This window comes from Triticum dicoccoides, chromosome 6B (assembly GCF_002162155.2).
Source record: "Triticum dicoccoides isolate Atlit2015 ecotype Zavitan chromosome 6B, WEW_v2.0, whole genome shotgun sequence".
Lineage (NCBI taxonomy): Eukaryota > Viridiplantae > Streptophyta > Magnoliopsida > Poales > Poaceae > Triticum > Triticum dicoccoides.
The window spans coordinates 186,931,267-186,953,592 of NC_041391.1; the positions used below are offsets into that span (position 1 = coordinate 186,931,267).

The 22,326-nt window shown below is 47.5% G+C and overlaps 1 protein-coding gene across 1 annotated transcript; it reads left to right on the forward strand.

The window, feature by feature from the left end:
• The first annotated feature begins 9,838 nt into the window (after positions 1-9,838).
• LOC119321024 lies at positions 9,839-21,140 on the forward strand. The gene is made up of 5 exons (XM_037594881.1): positions 9,839-10,034; positions 20,295-20,409; positions 20,493-20,681; positions 20,759-20,833; positions 21,125-21,140. The coding sequence occupies exons 1-5, from the start codon at positions 9,839-9,841 to the stop codon at positions 21,138-21,140; spliced, it is 591 nt and encodes a 196-aa protein (XP_037450778.1).
• The last annotated feature ends 1,186 nt before the right edge of the window (positions 21,141-22,326 follow it).

Genomic DNA, 22,326 nt, shown 5'->3' on the forward strand with positions numbered 1-22,326 from the left:
CGAGCGACAAGAGCAACAACGACATTAACACGAGGATGATGGGAAATTCATAAGGGCGCTAGACTGGGCTGGGCTGAGAGAGCTAAAATGCAAAACCGGAAGTACACATGGAGCAACGAAAGGGAGGACCCTACACTTTGTAGTATAGACAAGTATTTCTACAACGATAAGTGGGATCTGCTACATCAAGACTACATGCTTATGGCGGCATCAACATCCTTTTCAGACCATTGCCCATTGATCCTGGCCAGGGCTAACACACCCTTAAAAAGGCGCGGTTCAGGTTCGCGAATTTTTTGCCCAAATTTCCGACCTTCAATGAAACAGTATTGAGAGCTTGGGACCGACCTATCCCGCATGACTGCCCCTTTGCGAGGATCAAAAGAAGATTGGCAAGAGTGGCTGCTGATCTGAAAATCTGGAGCAAGAAAACTTTCAGCAAGGTTAGACTGCAGCTGCACATAGCAAATGAGGTAATACTGAAGCTTGATATGGCGCAAGAACACCGTGCCATCTCTGCTGCAGAGGTAAACCTGAGGAGAACACTGAAGCAAAAAGTGCTCGGGCTGGCTGCCATCAAGAGAGCAAGAAAACGGCAGGCGTCCAGGGTGAGTTGGTTACGAGCAGGAGATGCCAGCACGAGACTTTTCCATGCTAAAATGCAAGCGCGCCAGCGGAAGAACTTCATTCACACAATCAGCAGCAATGACAGAGTGGTGGTGGATCACCACGAGAAAGAAAAGATCATCTTCGATCACTTCTCTGAAGCTCTAGGACGAAGCAAGCAAAGAAGCCGCACCCTGAACTGGGACATGCTAAACGTCCCTGCAGTGGCCTCATCGGAGTTGGACGGTCTGTTCACCATGGCCGAGGTCTAGACGACAACCCTCGCATCCCCCATGGACAAGGCTCCGGGCCTGGATGGTTTCACAGGACATTTCTACCGTTCATGCTGGCCAATCATCAAGGAGGAGGTCATGGCGGTTTTACACAAGTTCTATCAGATGGCTGGGAGCAACTTCGTAGAGCTCAATTCCACGCTCATCGCTCTACTGCCAAAGAAAAGCGGTGCATCTGAACTCAACCACTACAGGCCTATCAGTCTGATTCACTCCATTGCAAAGTTAATCTCCAAGGTGCTCGGAATCAGGCTGTCCTCTGCTCTGAATGGAGTCATCTCACCAGTGCAAACGACATTTCAGAAAGGGAAATGCATACATGATAGTTTTTAGTATGTGCAAAGTTGCGTCAGAATGCTGCATAGGAAAAAGAAGCAGGCTTTGCTCTTCAAGCTAGATTTCGCTCGAGCTTTTGACACTGTGTCCTGGGCTTATCCGATCGAGCTACTACAATGCATGGGTTTATCGTAGCGATGGAGAAATTGGGTCTCCCTGCTTCTCTCCACCGCAACCTTATCTTGTCTGCTGAATGGTTCGCCGAGGCCAAGCTTCTCCCACGCCTGCGGACTCAGGCAAGGAGACCCACTCTCGCCGATGTTGTTCATTCTTGCGATTGATCCCCTATACCGTTTGCTGGAAACGGCCACAACCAGAGAACTGATCGCACCGCTGCCGGGGCGTGGAGCAAGTATGTGTGTGAGCCTCTACACCGACGATGCAGTAATTTTTGCCAATCCAATCGAGGAAGAGATTGACACTTTGTTGGAGTTGCTGAATTCTTTTGGCAAGGCGACCGGACTGAAGTTAAGCCAAGAAAAGTCTTCTATCATCCTGATTAAGTGTGATGCCCAGCTGCTGACAGATGTTTTGCAAGGGTTTGGAGGATCGATTGCTAGTTTCCCCACAACCTACTTGGGATTGCCAATATTCCCCAAAAGACTAAGGCTGGTGCATTTCCAATTCCTCATAGATCGAGTGAAGTCATGCCTAGCGGGGTGGAAGGGCAAGTTGATGTCTCTAGCAGGTCGGCGCATTCTGGTGCATGCGGTGTTCTCGACACTGCCAACCTTCGCTCTGACAGTACTCAAGGTGCCGAAGAGGGTTCTGAAGGAGATCGACAAGGCACGACGTCGTTTCCTATGGGCTCAAGACGAAGTGCTGACCGACGGAAAGTGCAAAGTGGCTTGGAGCGTGGTGTGCTCTCCCGTGGAGAAGGGTGGGCTGGGAATCCTTGACCTGCACCGTTTCGGATCCGCTCTCCGGCTGCGCTGGCTATGGATATCCTGGCAGCAGCCAGCGAGGCCCATGACGGCCTTCCCCTTGCCATGCGACAAGACAGACATGGAGCTGTTTGCCAGAGCAACCGCGATCAGGATTGGTGGCGGCCAAAAGGCAGGGTTTTGGACATGCCCCTGGCTTGATGATACCAGGCTAAGTGCATCCTTTTTGAGCCTCTTCAAGCACTCCCGGTGCAAAAACCGAACGGTGGCTGCTGCGCCGGACAACGAGCAGTGGATCAGGGATCTCCGCCACGGCAACACAACATCCATCACTGCCGATTACTTGCGCCTCTGGCGGCGGCTCCAGCACTCAGGGATCACCCTCGACAACCAAGTGGCCGATCAGCTCACGTGGACAGCAGGAGGCGGCGCGGTTTACTCTGCTCAGAAAGCATACAAAATGCAATTCAAGGACACGCCGAGCACAATCCATAGCAACATTGTCTGGAAATGCTGGGTGCCGGGGACTGTCAAGATGTTTGCCTGGCTACTCCACAATAACAGGCTCTGGTGCAATGACAGACTACAAAGGAGGGGCTGGCCAAACGGATATTTTTGCAGTTTATGCATGAGGAGCCTAGAATCCGTGTCGCACCTGATGTGGGAATGCCCCTTCTCCAGGACGATTTGGATGTCTACATCAACCTGGAAGGGCTGCAAGGCTATGAGACTAATCAAGCTGCCTACCCACAGCTCTCTGCAACACTGTCTGGAGATGATTAGACGCACCTCAGCCGGCGAGAGGAGAGGTTTCAAAACCATGCTGCTTATGATTGATTGGCACATTTGGAAGGAGAGGAATGCATGCGTCTTCAGAGGAAAAATGCCACGGCCAGACGACGTCCTCCAGGCTATCAAGCTGGACCTTGCACAATGGATACTTGCCGAAGCGACATGCATAGAGCAGGGGATGCCACCGTGAGATAGCTCGTTGCAGGCCTTTTCCGCTTCGTTTTTCTTGTAGCTTTTGCTCTTAGTTTTGCACACTCCTCTTGTGGCCATGATCACTTGATCCCTGCTGTTTTCCCGTATGCTTTCTCCTAAATCAATGAAGCCGGCTAAAACCAGGTCTTTCAAAAAAAACTGTGTCCTCAAACTGACAGTTAGGAGAATATTTAGCTTCAACACCTTTGCACACAGGGAATCTGGAAACATCAAAATGCGCCAGGCTTGCCTTGCCAATAAAGCTTGATTGAAGGTCTGGAAATCTTGAAAACCTAGTCCTCCCTGGCTCTTGGACCTTGTCATTTTTTACCAAGCAACCCAATGGGTTTTTCTTTCCCCTTTTTCTACTCCCCGATAGAAATTATGAACCAGCCGGGTGTGTGTGAGAGAGAAAGAGGCAGCGGCCCATGCTGCTCCCCTCCACGCCTCCGCTCGCATTCCCCTCTACCCTCCTTTCAACCGGACGAACGCCCTCCATTGCTAGATACGAGTAGATCACTCCAACTTGTGAACAAATTTTGGCGACGCAGGCACTCGTCGCCATCATGCCCTTGCATTGGTTTCGTGTCAGCTCTCTAACTGAGTTTTCATGAGGGTGCTATTGCTAGTCATAAGAAGTGAGCAGTAACAGAATGAACTGAATTACCGAAACTTCAATCAGCCGTCATACAGCACATCGCATCAAGCGGACTGACAATGGTGCAAAGAAACCTATGAAGAAGAGGAAATCTACAAATCTGGAGACCGAATTAAGAACACCAAGCATAATGAACTCAATGGGAAACGATCCACTGCCTTAGGACAAGGCCAAGCGCGGACCCAAATTGTCCGCGCGCATCCATTTCGGTCGCATCGACGCAAATGGACGATCATCCTTTTTTGGGTTTGAGTTGGCGCGGACATGGAGTGGATGCGCGACACCCGCCCTTGTCACCCCCTGGTCCGCCAATCGGTGGCACATCCACCCCATTTTCCTTCCTTTCGCAAAAACCTCCCGCCCGCTAGCCATGGCTGACACGTCGAACCCCGCCGCCGCCGCCCTCGCCTCCACCATCAACAAGCCCCGCACCATCTGTGAAAAGGCGCCACAGCCCAATAAGGAGCTGACGGACATTTAGTGGACCATTCAGTTGACCAAGAGCACTGGCCGGAGGAAGGTGCGGTCCGACTAGCTAGAAGCCGTAACCGCCGCGGCCCAACAGGAGAACCCCATTGCGGAGAACAAGGCCTTTGTTGATGTGGCCATGCAACATGCCCTCCTCATGCTAGGGTTCGACAACGGCCCTGGTCAGCATGGGCTCCTCGCTGCCGCCATGGACACGACCAGCACAGGCTCATCGGTAGTCCATCCACCACGGGCAGAGTCACCACGCATGTCCACCACGCCGTAGACGCCCAACATGTGAATAAGCCATTCAGCCTCACCCATTGTTGGATGATCATAAAATATGGCAAGAAGTTCAAGGAGCAATATGCCACCCTCAAGAAAAATGGAGGGCCGCAGGCCATCGAGGACCATGGTAAGGGAGAGAAGCGGACACGGGGCAACACCAACGCCAAGAAGGAGGAGAAGCGTGATGCGGCGACATTTGCCTTGCAAGAAACTTAGCAAGGCATGATGACCCAAAAGGAAACAAGAGAGGAGAAGCGTCGACAAGATAAACGGGAGAAAATGAAGGCCTACATGGAGATACAAAAGAAAAATCTCAAGATGGAGGCCGAAATGCAAGCAAAGAAGCTAGAGATGGAGGCGGAAATGCAAACGAAGACGCTAGAGATGAAGGCGGACATGCAAACAAAGAAGCTCGAGATAGAGGCACCAATGCCAAGACCAAAGAAAAAAAGCGGCGCTCGCTTGCATGATGAAGGAGGTGGAGATCACGATGGTGAAATTGAGCATGGTGTCCCTGAGAAGGAGGCCTTGGTTCGAGAAGATGCAAAAGGAGATGCTCAAGTTTGATGATTGATCTACGGTCGAGAGAGCCATCTTTTTTGTATGCCGGCAAGTGTGCCGGCATGACCACAGCCGAGATGTATGATGTGGTTGAACTACTGCCTTTTTTGTGTGTCGGCAACTATGCCGGCCGCTGGCAAGTGCCAGCATGAACTGTGTGTTGTTTTTGGAGGCTGACCTGAACTCTGGCCGTTGGCCTTTTTTACTTCAATTTTCGTACGACAATGAAAATTGCATCGACCGGTTGATCGCATCGGTCGGACATAGTGCCCAGGCGATCTAAACGGACAAAAAGCGAACAAACCGCACGTCCATTTACGGTAACGCGTTGGAGTTGCCCTTACAAACCCTGATTTCATAGCAGAAGCCTAGTGTCCGCTCGGCTCGCCCGCCCCGCCAAGTCCGCCCTGGCCACCTGGCCCGCTGTGTACGCCAAAGATGCCACTCCCGCTTGCCATCCAACGCAGTCCTACATCAGTTCACAGACCGTCCTGGATGCGTTTTTTCCCGCAAACCAAAGAAAAATTGGGGGGCTTTGCGGGTGTTCGGACCACTGCCACGTATGCTCGTGACTAACTTGGCCCACCAAAAACCTCCTCCCTCTCCAGTGTGCTTTCCCGCCCACACCAGTTGTCTGCATTCATAGCATTGTAGAGCGGCTACGCATTGACGCATGCCCAGAGCGGATGTGACATCTCACTGGCACCAGCATTGAAGCAGCGTGTCGGCCGAGTACGCCACCTGTGTGGCATCCCCGGTGTTTGCGCCTGTTCAATGTCGGAGAGACGTTTATTGGACGGGGCGGGATAGGTAACTACCATGCCCTCTCTATGCCCATCCATCTGTACGCCGCCATTAAGCAGGCTCGCCGAGCGATGAACCAACTCCGGTTCCGCGCATTGACGCACCCAAACGCTTTTTCCTCACCGAAATCCGCTATTTAAAGGCGGCCACACCCGACTAACTCCACACCACACCACATCAGCTCCACATCCTCCTCCCTTGCACCACATCCGCCATGATTGCAAGGTCTAGCACTTTGTGGGAGAGTCCGTCATTGGAGCAGAAGCATGATATGGCCACCCTTGCAGTCGCCTGGCCGACCCGTCGCATCTGGCGAACAAAACACGGCATGCCGGCGAGCTCGCTCGAGGTCTTCGACGACGACCCTACGATGGAGGCAGGCTCGGATGATGGCACGCGCCAGACCCTATGCCTGTGCTTGTCGGCTTGACCATGGAGCAGGCGTAGGCGCACTTCGGCACCACCATCGCGGAGGAGGAGTAGTCTGTGTCGGCTCCTATGTCGGTGTTCCAGTAGGCGCAAGAGGAGTAGTCTGCGTCGGCTCCTATGTCGGTGTTCCGGTAGGCGCAGGAGGAGCAGCAGTACAACATGTTCCTCCTCGAGCAACACTGGTTGGCAGAGGGCCAAATCTACGGTGAGCGCGCAAGCGAGGAGGCCGTGCCCGCCAAGGTCGCGGTGAAGCCAAACTTTGTTATGGAGCAGCGCGCGCTCTATGAGGTTGTGCATGCTCAATGCACGGCTCAGAGGTGGCAAAGCTGGACGTGGCCACACACACTCTAGCAGTCGAGGACGAGAATGCCGCCATCTACGCGTCACCCTCTAACTTTCGGGGGGGCGTGTGGCAGGTAGATAGTGAAGGACCGTCCACGTCCATCATTGACCTCCCATCCATCGGCATCGGCGACAAATAGGTCGCGGACTCCTTTGAGGATGAGTAGGGCATGGAAGACGGCAGGGCATTGTGTCCCAATGCAAGTGGGTCGGTTCGTCTCCCATGCTCTACTCTTCCTCGTCAGCGACCGCACCTTCACTTCAGGGATTTGAACCCCTCCGCCACTCATGGAGACGACAGATGAGGGACATGGTCGCTGATGTGGAATACAAAGGAAGTGGACGACGAGCGTCACCGTAGGATAGCTAGGTTTAGGTTCAGCCGCCTTCTTTTAATGAAATATACCGAATTGTTATGAATTTGCTCCATTTTATATGAAATCAGCCAGTTTACATGAATTTCGTTCGGATTGTTGAAACCGTGTCTGAAATGTATGCAGATAGCGTTGGATGGCCGGCTCTCGCATCTGTGTTCACGGACTGATCCCTCCGTCCGTGGACGGATGCCGCAGAAAATTTGCTGCCCTAACACATCAACATGAGCATGTGTATTCTGCTTCATAATTTCGCAAAACGTAAAATTTTGACTTTCTCGTGATAATAAGAAAAAAATACAGTAAAACTGAAGACGGCAAGGAGACGAGGGAAGATTTGGAGCGACGCGGGGAAAGGGCCTTTCAAAATTTTGGGGCCTACTCGTCATAATAACCAGGGGCTTCTGTTTCTTTCCCACTTTGGCTTTGGCATTGCTCGGACGCGCGCCGCCACCCGCCAGCCAGCCCCAGCCATGGACGGCAGCAGTTCCTCCCTCGCTGCCAATCTCGTCGCATTAATCGCCTTCCAATTCCAGCAGCACGAGGAACAGACAGCTCCTCCCTTGCTCCACCTCCAAATCACAGTAGTATTTAACCGCAAATCCCCCGAGCGCTCCCTGGTCCCGAGCAAATCTTCTCTGCGCCGCTAACTGCCCGCCCCTCCGGTCTCCTCAGCGCTGCCGATGGAAACCCCGATAGATCTGGATCAACAGAGGGCCGCCGGAGATCGCGACGGGACCAGGAGCGCCGCCCTGGAACTGAAACGAACGTCGGTTCCGGTGGGGAGATGGTCGTCGCCCCGTCGGGGAGCGGCGCCACCGCCAACGTCGTCGCCTCGGAGGGCATCGTCTCCGGGACGAACGGCGTCGCGTCGGAGGGGAGCGATGGCGGCGCCTTGGAAGGCGTCGCCCCAGGGACGAACGGCGTCGCCTCGGAAGGGAGCGGCGCCGGCGCCAAGGTTGGAGGGGAGCGGCGTCGGAGGCGAGCGGCGTCGAATTCCCTCAGCGCCAAGGCGGCCGTCCCCGTCGACAAGTGGCGCTGCCACCAGGTAAACTGGAGGAACAGTAATCCCGATGTTTACTCCTGCCAATGGTGGATTCTCTGTTACTGAAACTGCCAGTTTAGCATTTTTCTTCAGCTTCAATGTTGTCAGCTTCCAGCGACCGTCGCCATTTGTTTCTTTTAGTGGCTAGATAGATTGTCTCACGCCAATCTTCAGACAAAAGCTCTAACTTCGTTTGGCACAGCCGCTTTCCAAAACTCTCCATCAGGATTGTTACTGCTGCTCGCCATCACCAGGTCAGGTTGTAGGCAACCCGGCTTTTTTTTTTCCGATAAAAGGCAACCCGGCTTGTACGCGCTCCTTACCGAAAAATGTCCACTGCTCTCGAAGTGCCATGCAGGGGTGTCTTTAGGGTCTCCTCTCGGTGCTTTAATCTTCATGATCAACTCAGCATCATCTGGCTAGAAAGCTTCCCTTATCAAACCTTCATTCCACTGTTCACCATCCGGCAATAAGAGACCACCCACGATGTATCCTTGGACAGCTCCTGCCACCCTGAATCTTCAGCGAAGGTTCCTTCAGAATCCAATTATCCGAGAGCCGCATAGTAAATATTTCATTGATAGGTTGGAATATTGCTTAGGTATTTCTCTTCAGACGTGCACCTTTCCTAGTGTGGATTTCACCTCCTCTTGTCTTTCCACCTGCCATGCTCTACTGAACAAGAGCGAGCATTTTTGTGAACTTGACAACTGTCCAGTGCACCCCTCAAATTTATGTATTACATTCTTCACAACCTCAGCCTGTTGCCAGTTTGCATGGAAGAATAGGGTAATGTCATCAGCAAACAATACAATGTGAAATTCCTGGAGTTGTTCTGGCGATATTCAGGTCTGCTAGTTCCCCATTGCTTTCTTCAAAAGCCTCGACAAACCATCTGCTGCAGAAAGAAACATATACGCGATAGCGGGTCTTCCTGAAACTCAAGGTTTTTTATGGCTTCTCCTGCAAGACAGACTTAATACCAGAGATATGTTCACAGCAGGAAATTCTTCATTGAGGACTCCTCCTGTGTTATGTGTGGGGAAGATGTGATGGAGATCAGAGACTACTTTTTTCCAGATGACTTTTTGGTAGAGCCTGCTGGCAATTTCTTTTTATTTCAAATGTCTTTTCGCTAGAGCCTGCATTGCTACATTTCCAGCCTTTTTTCCGACAAAGCTACATTTCATTTCCAGCCTAAAAACAGAGATATGGACAAACCTTTCTATATGGAGGTTATCATTCTAGAGGCCTCTTAGCCCTCAGCTCCTTTTATTTTTTTCGCTTGTAATATAAACCAAAATCTATAGAGTATGCAGTAGAGTCCTACTGTTTCTGTAAAAAAAACAGTGGTCTTCTGTTTCATTTTTTTCTGTGTTGCTATTCCTCAGTGCCGTCAGAGAAAAATAGGGGTCGCGACAGATTGCAAAAGGTGCACCCAGAGATACTGCGAGAGTTGCATGCGTAACAGGTGAAATAATTTCCTCTCTGCTTTTTCTTAGAGCCTCTGATAGGCAATCTTGCTTGGGTTTGTTTGTTGATGTTCTCTTTGTTTAACAGGTACCCTTTGATTGCGGATGAGGTGTTGAAGAATGGGGCCTGGGAATGCGCCAAATGCAGGAAGGAGTGCAACTGCAGCGTGTGCCAGTGAGCAATATGAATCTGATTCTTGCCACGGGGGATTTCAGATTTTTGTTCTTCTTTATAGATCTCTTTATCTGTTTTTATTTGGCAGAAAGAAGAGAGGGGAGGAGCCGACGGGGCGAATGGTCCATGCTACCAAGAGGCCGAAGGTCAGCCTGGTGCAAACTAAGAGCATCAGTACTCTCAAGGATGAAATAGTTGTACCCAGGGGTACTCCGGTCACTTGCATTGCAGGTATAAAGCTGCAGTCTGAAGATGTTGGCGCTGCTATTCAATTTCTGGAGTTCTGCCGCTCATTTGGCGAGGTAATTATGGAAAGCAAATATTATGCTTTATTTATCATTTCATGTTGCATTGAACCATTGATGCATCCACTCATTTCTAAATCTGGTTTACGCTAACTAGTTATGGTTAGTTAAGTTGCATGAGAATGTTGCCGAGCTAAACAATTATGTTGTTCTCTTATTACTTCTGTCTTGTTAACACAAAATAAGTCATCAACTTGACGCGCATATTTTTTTTTGATTTCTAAATTTATAATCTAAAGAAAGTTTATTTGCATTTTATTTTATATGTTTCCATCAATGAAAATGTTTAACTGTTCTTAGCTGCCTGCTTGCTTTAAGAGACCTTTTCTTCTGTATTATAAATAGAACAATGTACCACTTGATTTAAGCAGATCTGCAAAATAGGGAAGGGGGAAGATTGAAACTAGATGACCCGTGGTCTCCTCCCCCCGAAACCCTTCCATCCCCGCGCCGCCACCCGTGAGGCGGCCGGCGAGGGCCCCCAGATCCGCTCGCCGCGAGCCTCCCCTGCTCCTCCCTCCTCCCTCGCCACCGCCAAGGGGCGCGGCCGGGCGAAGCCCGACCGACGCCGGCGGCGGCGGGGCCTATTTCTTCCCCCGGCGCGACGGGGCGGCGCGGGCTGCTTCTTCGGGTGCGGGCGCGGTGCGGACGCGGGGCACCGCGGCGTGGTGGCGCGCGGCCTCCTGGCGGGCTTGGCGCGGCGTGGCCGGCTGCGCGGTGGTGCGCGCCTCGCCGTGGCGGCCGGATCCGTCCGGCAGGCGGCGCGGGCTGCGGGCGGCGTGGGCGGCGGCTAGGGTCCGGCTTCGGGTCCCCGGCGGCGGCGTTGGTTCCTCTCCGTCGCGGGCGTGCGGTGGTGGTGCGGCTCGGTCGGTGGCGGTCCGGCGACCTGGTGGTGGTGGCCGGCGGTGCGCGTGGTGGTGGTGCTTCCACTTGGCGGCTTTCTGTGCAGGGAGGCACGGGAGCGGCTTGGACAGGGGCGGCGGCATCGACGGCGTGCCGGCTGCAGCGCGAAGGCGGGAACTTTACGGGCCTCGGAGATCCCGGCCGGGCCTGTGCAGCCACGGGCCTGGTATGTTCCTGTTATTGCGTCCGGTCAGCTACCGTCGTCGACGATGGAGGTGGGTGTTGGGGAACGTAATAATTTCAAAAAATTTCCTACGCACACGCAAGATCATGGTGATGCATAGCAACGAGAGGGGAGAGTGTTGTCTACGTACCCTCGTAGACCGAAGCAGAAGCGTTGACGCAACGTAGAGGAAGTAGTCGTATGTCTTCCCGGTCCAACCGATCCAAGCACCGTTACTCCGGCACCTCCGAGTTCTTGACACACGTACAGCTCGATGACGCACCCCGGGCTCCTATCCAGCAAAGCTTCGGGGAGGAGTTCCGTCAGCACGACGGCGTGGTGACGATCTTGATGTTCAACTGTCGCAGGGCTTCGCCTAAGAACCGCTACAATATGACCGAGGTGTAATATCATGGAGGGGGGGCGCCGCACACGGCTAAGGAACGATCACGAAGATCAACTTGTGTGTCCTAGGGTGCCCCCCTGCCCCCGTATATAAAGGAGCAAGGGGGGAGGCCGGCCGGCCCCTTGGGGCGCGCCAAGGAGGAGGAATCCTCCTCCTAGTAGGAGTAGGATTCCTCCTTTCCTACTCCTACTAGGAGGGGGAAGGAAGGGGGAGAGGGGGGAAGGAAAGGGGAGCGCCGCCCCCCTCCTAGTCCAATTCGGACCAGAGGGAGAGGGGGCGCGCGGCCCACCCTAGCCGCCCCTCTCTCTTCCCACCAAGGCCCATGTGGCCCATTAACTCTCCCGGGGGGTTCCGGTAACCCCCCCGGCACTCCGGTTTTCTCCGAAATCACCCGGAACAATTTCGGTGTCCGAATATAGTCATCCAATATATCAATCTTTATGTCTCGACCATTTCGAGACTCCTCGTCATGTCCGTGATCACATCCGGGACTCCGAACAACCTTCGGTACATCAAAATACATAAACTCATAAAGAAACTATCATCGTAACTTTAAGCGTGCGGACCCTACGGTTCGAGAACAATGTAGACATGACCGAGACACGACTCCGGTCAATAACCAATAGCGGGACCTAGATGCCCATATTGGTTCCTACATATTCTACGAAGATCTTTATCGGTCAGACCGCATAACAACATACGTTGTTCCCTTTGTCATCGGTATGTTACTTGCCCGAGATTCGATCGTCGGTATCCAATACCTAGTTCAATCTCGTTACCGGCAAGTCTCTTTACTCGTTCCGTAATACATCATCTCGCAACTAACTCATTAGTTGCAATGCTTGCAAGGCTTAAGTGATGTGTATTACCGAGAGGGCCCAGAGATACCTCTCCGACATTCAGAGTGACAAATCCTAATCTCGGAATACGCCAACCCAACAAGTACCTTTGGAGACACCTGTAGAGCACCTTTATAATCACCCTGTTACGTTATGACGTTTGGTAGCACACAAAGTGTTCCTCCGGTAAACGGGAGTTGCATAATCTCATAGTCATAGGAACATGTATAAGTCATGAAGAAAACAATAGCAACATACTAAACGATTGGGTGCTAAGCTAACGGAATGGGTCATGTCAATCAGATCATTCAACTAATGATGTGATCCCGTTAATCAAATAACAACTCTTTGTCCATGGTTAGGAAACATAACCATCTTTGATTAACAAGCTAGTCAAGTAGAGGCATACTAGTGACACTCTGTTTGTCTATATATTCACACATGCATTATGTTTCCGGTTAATATAATTCTAGCATGAATAATAAACATTTATCATGATATAAGGAAATAAACAATAACTTTATTATTGCCTCTAGGGCATATTTCCTTCAGTCTCCCACTTGCACTAGAGTCAATAATCTAGAGCACATCACCATGTGATTAACATCGATAGTTGACATCATCATGTGATTAACACCCATAGTTCACATTGCCATGTGACCAACACCCAAAGGGTTTACTAGATTCAGTAATCTAGTTCACATCGCTATGTGATTAACACCCAAAGAGTACTAAGGTGTCATCATGTTTTGCTGGTGAGAGAATCTTAGTCAACGGGTCTTTCACATTCAGATCCGTTATGTATTTTGCAATTTTCTATGTCTACAATGCTCTGCACGGAGCTACTCTAGCTAATTGCTCCCACTTTCAGTATGTATCTAGATCGAGACTTAGAGTCATCCAGATCGGTGTCAAAACTTGCATCGATGTAACCCTTTACGACGAACCTTTTGTCACTTCCATAATCGAGAAACATATCCTTATTCCACTAAGGATAATTTTGACCACTATCCAGTGATCTACTCCTAGATCACTATTGTACTCCCTTGCCAAACTCAGTGTAGGGTATACAATAGATCTGGTACACAGCATGGCATACTTTATAGAACCTATGGCCAAGGCATAGGGAATGACTTTCATTCTCTTTCTATCTTCTGCCGTGGTCGGGTTTTGAGTCTTACTCAATTTCACACCTTGTAACACAGGCAAGAACTCTTTCTTTGACTGTTCCATTTTGAACTACTTCAAAATCTTGTCAATGTATGTACTCATTGAAAAAACTTATCAAGCGTCTTGATCTATCTCTATAGATCTTGATGCTCAATATGTAAGCAGCTTCACCGAGGTCTTTCATTGAAAAACTCCTTTTAAACACTCCTTTATTCTTTGCAGAATAATTCTACATTATTTCTGATCTACAATATGTCATTTACATATACTTATCAGAAATGTTGTAGTGCTCCCACTCACTTTCTAGTAAATACAGGCTTCACCGCAAGTCTGTATAAAACTATATGCTTTGATCAACTTATCAAAGCGTATATTCCAACTCTGAGATGCTTGCACTAGTCCATAGATGGATCGCTGGAGCTTGCGTATTTTGTCAGCACCTTTAGGATTGACAAAACCTTCTAGTTGCATCATATACAGCTCTTCTTTAAATCCATTAAGGAATGTAGTTTTGTTTATCCATTTGCCAGATTTCATAGAAATGCGGCAATTGCTAACATGATTTGGACAGACTTAAGCATCGCTACGAGTGAGAAAATTTCATCGTAGTCAACACCTTGAACTTTGTCAAAAACCTTTTTCGACAAGTCTAGCTTTGTAGATAGTAACACTACTATCAATGTCCGTCTTCCTCTTGAAGATCCATTTATTTTCTATGGTTTGCCGATCATCGGGCAAATCCATCAAAGTCCATACTTTGTTCTCATACATGGATCATATCTCAGATTTCATGGCCTCAAACCATTTTGCGGAATCTGGGCTCATCATCGCTTCCTCATAGTTTGTAGGTTCGTCATGGTCAAGTAACATGACCTCCAGAATGGGATTACCGTACCACTCTGGTGCGGATCTCACTCTGGTTGACCTATGAGGTTCGGTAGTAACTTGATCTGAAGTTACATGATCATCATCATTAGCTTCCTCACTAATTGGTGTAGATGAACTACTTTCCAATAAGGGAGAAGGTACAATTACCTTATCAAGTTCTACTTTCCTCCCACTCACTTCTTTCGAGAGAAATTCCTTCTCTAGAAAGGATCCATTCTTAGCAACGAATGTCTTGCCTTCGGATCTGTGATAGAAGGTGTACCCAACTGTCTCCTTTGGGTATCCTATGAAGACACATTTCTTCGATTTGGGTTCGAGCTTATCAGGTTGAAGCTTTTTCACATAAGCACCGCAGTCCCAAACTTTAAGAAACGACAACTTTGGTTTCTTGCTAAACCACAGTTCATATAGTGTCGTCTCAACAGATTTAGATGGTGCCCTATTTAACGTGAATGCAGTTGTCTCTAATGCATGATCCCAAAACGATATTGGTAAATCGGTAAGAAACATCATAGATTGTACTATATCCAATAAAGTACGGTTATGACGTTCGGACACACCATTATGATGTGGTGTTCCAGGTGGCATGAATTTGTGAAACTATTCCACATTGTTTTAATTGAAGACCAAACTCATAACTCAAATATTTGTCTCCGCGATCAGATCGTAGAAACCTTATTTTCTTGTCACGATGATTTTCCACTTCACTCTGAAATTTTTTGAACTTTTCAAATGTTTCAGACTTATGTTTCATCAAGTAGATATACCCATATCTGCTCAAATCATCTGTGAAGGTCAGAAAATAACGATACCCGCCGCGAGCCTTAACACTCATCGGATCGCATACATCAGTATGTATTATTTCCAATAAGTCAGTTGCTCGCTCCACTGTTCCGGAGAACGGAGTCTTAGTCATCTTGCCCATGAGGCATGGTTCGCAAGCATCAAGTGATTCATAATCAAGTGATTCCAAAATCCCATCAGCATGGAGTTTCTTCATGTGCTTTACACCAATATGACCTAAACGGGAGTGCCACAAATAAGTTGCACTATCATTATTAACTTTGCATCTTTTGGTTTCAATATTATGAATATGTGTATCACTACGATCGAGATCCAATGAACCATTTTCATTGGGTGTGTAACCATATAAGGTTTTATTCATGTAAACAGAACAACATTTTATTCTCTTACTTAAATGAATAACCGTATTGCAATAAACACGATCAAATCATATTCATGCTCAACGCAAACACCAAATAACATTTATTTAGGTTCAACACTAATCCCGAAAGTATAGGGAGTGTGCGATGATGATCATATCAATCTTGAAACTACTTTCAACACACATCGTCACTTCACCCTTAACTAGTTTCTGTTTATTCTGCAACTCCCGTTTTGAGTTACTACTCTTAGCAACTGAACCAGTACCAAATACGGAGGGGTTGCTATAAACACTAGTAAAGTACACATCAATAACATGTATATCAAATATACCTTTGTTCACTTTGCCATCCTTCTTATCCGCCAAATACTTGGGGTAGTTCTGCTTCCAGTGGCCAGTCCCTTTGCAGTAGAAGCACTTAGTCTCAGGCTTAGGTCCAGACTTGGGCTTCTTCACTTAAGCAGCAACTTGCTTGCCGTTCTTCTTGAAGTTCCCTTCTATCCCTTTGCCCTTTTCTTGAAACTAGTGGTCTTGTTAACCATCAACACTTGATGTTCTTTCTTGATTTCTACCTTCATCGATTTCATCATCATGAAAAACTCGGGAATCATTTTCATCATCCCTTGCATACTATAGTTCATCACGAAGTTCTACTAACTTGGTGATGGTGACTAGAGAATTTTGTCAATCACTATCTTATCTGGAAGATTAACTCCCACTTGATTCAAGCGATTGTAGTACCCAGACAATCTGAGCACATGCTCACTAGTTGAGTGATTCTCCTCCATCTTTTAGCTATAGAACTTGTTGGAGACTTCATATCTCTCAACTCGGGTATTTGCTTGAAATATTAACTTCAACTCCTGGAACATCTCATATGGTCCATGACGTTCAAAACGTCTTTGAAGTCCCGATTCTAAGCCGTTAAGCATGGTGCACTAAACTATCAAGTAGTCATCATATTGAGCTAGCCAAACGTTCATAACGTCTACATCTGCTCCTGCAATAGGTTTGTCACCTAGCGGTGCATCAAGGACATAATTCTTCTGCGCAGCAATGAGGATAAACCTCAGATCACGGATCAAATCCACATCATTGCTACTAACATTTTTCAACACAGTTTTCTCTAGGAACATATCAAAATAAACATATGAAAGCAACAACGCGAGCTATTGATCAACATAATTTGCAAAATACTACCAGGACTAAGTTCATGATAAATTTAAGTTCAATTAATCATATTACTTAAGAACTCCCACTTAGACAGACATCTCTCTAGTCATCTAAGTGATCACGTGATCCAAATCAACTAAACCATAACCGATCATCACGTGAGATGGAGTAGTTTTCAATGGTGAACATTACTATGTTGATCATATCTACTATATGATTCACGCTCGACATTTCGGTCTCCGTGCTCCGAGGCCATATCTGCATATGCTAGGCTCGTCAAGTTTAACCTGAGTATTCCGCGTGTGCAAAACTGGCTTGCACCCATTGTAGATGGACGTAGAGCTTATCACACCCGATCATCACGTGGTGTCTGGGCACGACGAACTTTGGCAACGGTGCATACTCAGGGAGAACACTTCTTGATAATTTAGTGAGAGATCATCTTAAAATGCTACCGTCAATCAAAGCAAGATAAGATGCATAAAAGATAAACATCATGTGCAATCAAAATATGTGACATGATATGGCCATGATCATCTTGCGCCTTTGATCTCCATCTCCAAAGTACTGTCATGATCTCTATCGTCACCGGCATGACACCATGATCTTCATCATCTTGATCTATATCAATGTGTCATCACACGGTTGTCTCACCAACTATTTCTCTTGCAACTATAACTATCGTATAGCGATAAAGTAAAGCAATTATTTGGCACTTGCATCTTATGCAACAAAGAGACATCCATAGGGCTTCTGACAGTTGCCGATAACTTCAACAAAACATGATCATCTCATACAACAACTTATATCTTATCATGTCTTGACCATATCACATCACAACATGCCCTGCAAAAACAAGTTAGATGTCCTATACTTTGTTGTTGCAAATTTTATGTGGCTGCTACGGGCTGAGCAAGAACCGTTCTTACCTACGCATCAAAACCACAACGATAGTTCGTCAAGTTAGTGTTGTTTTAACCTTCGCAAGGACCGGGCGTAGCCACACCCGGTTCAACTAAAGTTGGAGAAACTGACACCCGCCAGCCACCTGTGTGCAAAGCACGTCGGTAGAACCAGTCTCGCGTAAGCGTACGCGTAATGTCGGTCCGGGCCGCTTCATCCAACAATACCGGGAACCAAAGTATGACATGCTGGTAAGCAGTATGACTTGTATCGCCCACAACTCACTTGTATTCTACTCGTGCATATAACATCAACGCATAAAACCTAGGCTCGGATGCCACTGTTGGGGAACGTAGTAATTTCAAAAAAATTCCTACGCACACGCAAGATCATGGTGATGCATAGCAACGAGAGGGGAGAGTGTTGTCTACGTACCCTCGTAGACCGAAGCGGAAGCGTTGACGCAACGTAGAGGAAGTAGTCATATGTCTTCCCGGTCCAACCGATCCAAGCACCGTTACTCCGGCACCTCCGAGTTCTTGACACACGTACAGCTTGATGACGCACCCCGGGCTCCGATCCAGCAAAGCTTCGGGGAGGAGTTCCGTCAGCACGACGGCGTGGTGACGATCTTGATGTTCAACTGTCGCAGGGCTTCGGCTAAGCACCGCTACAATATGACCGAGGTGTAATATCGTGGAGGGGGGCACCGCACACGGCTAAGGAACGATCACGAAGATCAACTTGTGTGTCCTAGGGTGCCCCCCTGCTCCCGTATATAAAGGAGCAAAGGGGAGGCCGACCGACCCCTTGGGGCACGCCAAGGAGGAGGAATCCTCCTCCTAGTAGGAGTAGGATTCCTCCTTTCCTACTCCTACTAGGAGGGGGAAGGAAGGGGGAGAGGGGGAAGGAAAGGGGAGCGCCCCCCCTCCTAGTCCAATTCGGACCAGTGGGAGAGGGGGCGCGCGGCCCACCCTTGCCGCCCATCTCTCTTCCCACCAAGGCCCATGTGGCCCATTAACTCTCCCGAGGGGTTCCGGTAACCCCCCCGGCACTCCGGTTTTCTCCGAAATCACCCGGAACAATTTTGGTGTCCGAATATAGTCATCCAATATATCAATCTTTATGTCTCGACCATTTCGAGACTCCTTGTCATGTCCGTGATCACATCCGGGACTCCGAACAACCTTCGGTACATCAAAATACATAAACTCATAAAGAAACTGTCATCGTAACTTTAAGCGTGCGGACCCTACGGTTCGAGAACAATGTAGACATGACCGAGACACGTCTCCGGTCAATAACCAATAGCGGGACCTAGATGCCCATATTGGTTCCTACATATTCTACGAAGATCTTTATCGGTCAGACCGCATAACAACATACGTTGTTCCCTTTGTCATCGGTATGTTACTTGCCCGAGATTCGATCGTCGATATCCAATACCTAGTTCAATCTCGTTACCGGCAAGTCTCTTTACTCGTTCCGTAATACATCATCTCGCAACTAACTCATTAGTTGCAATGCTTGCAAGGCTTAAGTGATGTGTATTACCGAGAGGGCCCAGAGATACCTCTCCGACATTCGGAGTGACAAATCCTAATCTCGGAATACGCCAACCCAACAAGTACCTTTGGAGACACCTGTAGAGCACCTTTATAATCACCCAGTTACGCTGTGACGTTTGGTAGCACACAAAGTGTTCCTCCGGTAAACGGGAGTTGCATAATCTCATAGTCATAGGAACATGTATAAGTCATGAAGAAAGCAATAGCAACATACTAAACGATCGGGTGCTAAGCTAACGGAATGGGTCATGTCAATCAGATCATTCAACTAATGATGTGATCCCGTTAATCAAATAACAACTCTTTGTCCATGGTTAGGAAACATAACCATCTTTGATTAACAAGCTAGTCAAGTAGAGGCATACTAGTGACACTTTGTTTGTCTATATATTCACACATGCATTATGTTTCCGGTTAATACAATTCTAGCATGAATAATAAACATTTATCATGATATAAGGAAATAAATAATAACTTTATTATTGCCTCTAGGGCATATTTCCTTCAGTGGGGCCCTCCCGCGTGCCGACGGTGCTGCTGCCCTAGTCCCGGCTCCTCTCCCTCTTTGTGCGGACCATGCTTCACGGTGTCGTGGTGAGACGGCGTGGGAAGCTTCGTGACCGGGTTGGCGCAGGGTAAGGGTCTGTTTGGTGGCGAGCTCTGGAGTGCCTGAGGTGGAGGTTGGGATCGGGAGAAATCCCTGTTGGCTTGGCCGACACCGACGCGGTGGCGCTTGTGGGTACCGCCTGACCTTCCTGAAGGGCGTCGGGGCTACCCTTCCTCTCTCCTCACAGCATACCGGGGGAAACCCTTGGCAACAGCGTCATCATCGTCGCGTCCCTTCTTGGAGGTGCTGATTGGTGCCGGTGCTTCGGAGGCTCGGAGCTTGGTGGGCGATCTCCGGTGGGTGCAGCGGCCACGAGGCTTCTTGGTTTTTTTGTCAATCCGCCGTTGTTGGCATTAGTTTCTCTTGTATTTTCTCTTTCTTTTCTTTTGGGCGTGTCTGTGCTGCTTCCGCCCCAACACCTATCGTTGGATGTTCGGTTGGTTGCTTTGTATACAAAGCGGGGGGAAACCCTTTCTCGGCAATAGGGAAGGGGCTACCAGAAGAAATTCTCAAAGACTTAACTCAACGCAAAGAGGTGTCTTCAGTTGTTGCCGATGTTCACATAAATCTTCTGTCTGTCATAGAAAATGGCAAAGATAAGTAAGTATACTCACAAACTTCTTTGCCCTTGTAGTTTTGCTCATGCAGTTAATAAATGAGTAAATGAGGTTTTTTTTTCTTAGCCCTTTTGATAAGTATCCAAGACAAGGAGATGAGTGGATAAGACAAGTAGGCGAATACATCACCTTGGCGTTACATGCAGAAGTTACCCTTCGCTGCTTAAATCAAGGGGTATCAGGGTATAAAAATTTGAACCCTTCTTGTAAGCTGGAGGTTCTGAATTGTCTGTGTGATGAGGCATTGTCTTCTGAGTAAGTAGATGCTACCATATTTTCTGGAATAGTTCACTTCACTACTGTCATATTAATTATCTTGTAACTTCATTCAGAAAGCTGAGGACCTACATTGACATTGAAGAAAAAAATGTGTGGCCAGACAAAAAATCAAAGCTGCAACCAGAAAGGTATTTATCTCGGGAAGTTCCTTTTGTGTGGTCGAGTCACTTGGTTGACCTTAATGATCATCGTTTTGTGTCTTGTTTCATAGCAAAAGGAGCTGAAAAGAAGACATAATGACATGACTAAAACAATTGAAGGAGGAGATATTGCTAACAATGAGGAAGCAAATGATATCCTTTCTCAAATAAAGGAAGCAGAAGAAGTCAAGCAGGCAGCTCGGAATGGTCTGTAGCAGTATGGCTTGATTTATCTTCATTTCCTGCATTCAATTTGTTTAGCTTTGTTCATCTGTTCAGTTCTCAGTCTGTTTGATATCTTTCACTTTTGTTTATTATATTATTTCACATCTACACCGTCCTGCATCGTTTAATATGTATATATTTTTTCTAGAAAATATCTTTGTAATATAAGTACTTTACTAGGTTCTATTATTCCATCTCCCTATAGTCCACAAAAACTTTTTTTTTTGCATAGTTTTTATCAAACCTTTAAAATTTTAACCACCAATATCTTCTAGAATATTTTGACTGAGTGAGTGAAAGATCATATATATTTTATGTAGATACTCGCACAATATAACAATCTTATCAGGTTTTAGAACTATACCAAAATAGATACTAATATTTTATGTAGTATTTTGGAGATTGTGCTAATGTTTAATAAAAACATTATCTTCTTAAAGACCGGAGGGAGCAGTAGAAGAAAATGGCCAACATAAAGACTGGTGGGAGTATCTAACTTTCACAAACGTCAAATTGTCTGCCAACCATCCATCAATGTGTACTGATTGTGGGTTAACAAATGGATAAATTCAATTATTTATTATATAATCCAATTTTTTTCATGCATGTGGACATGCTTTTGAAACCCTGTACAGTGGAACAATCGATCTACGATAATTTTCATCAATAGAAACAGTGATGTTACAAATATGAATGAAAGAAAAATATAAAAGGCCTATGGATAAAAGAGTCGTCCAATTCCAGCTCTATGTATCATGATCATAGTACTAGAAGTTTAGCAAGGACCACTCCTGGAAACAAACAGCATGTTTGTCCCTGATTTTAAATTTAAGTAGAATCATCTTTAGGGGCATATCTCCAATTCTGAAAGGTTGAACTGGATTTTCTGAATATCTTCTCATTTCTCTGAAGCCAGATGTTCCAGCCTCAGTATAACAATCTCCATACTAATATCATTTGGTAGATCCTCAAGAGCCAACAATGTATCTTCATAGACAGAAGTACCTCATTTTCTTCAAGGAATGAGAGTGTACCAGCAACTTTGAGCAAAATTGCAATCCCAAAACAGATACATAAGTGTTTCTTCACAATGATGATTACATATATGACAAGAGTGATCAGTCATCATGAAACCTTTTCATTCCAGCAAGGATCTTGTGTTAATTCTACTCCCTCTATTCCTAAATATATGTCTTTTAAGAGAATTTCAATATGAACTACATATGGATGCATATAGACGTATTTTAGAGTACAGA

What these genes read in the sequence shown, in the direction of transcription:
- LOC119321024 (XM_037594881.1), top strand. Translation starts at nt 9,839, where the DNA reads ATGGTCCATGCTACCAAGAGGCCGAAGGTCAGCCTGGTGCAAACTAAG. An exon ending in TGGCGAGGTAATTATGGAAA is followed by an intron (nt 10,035 to 20,294) that starts GCAAATATTATG and finishes TCTCGGCAATAG; the next exon opens with GGAAGGGGCTACCAGAAGAA. An exon ending in GATGAGGCATTGTCTTCTGA is followed by an intron (nt 20,682 to 20,758) that starts GTAAGTAGATGC and finishes AACTTCATTCAG; the next exon opens with AAAGCTGAGGACCTACATTG.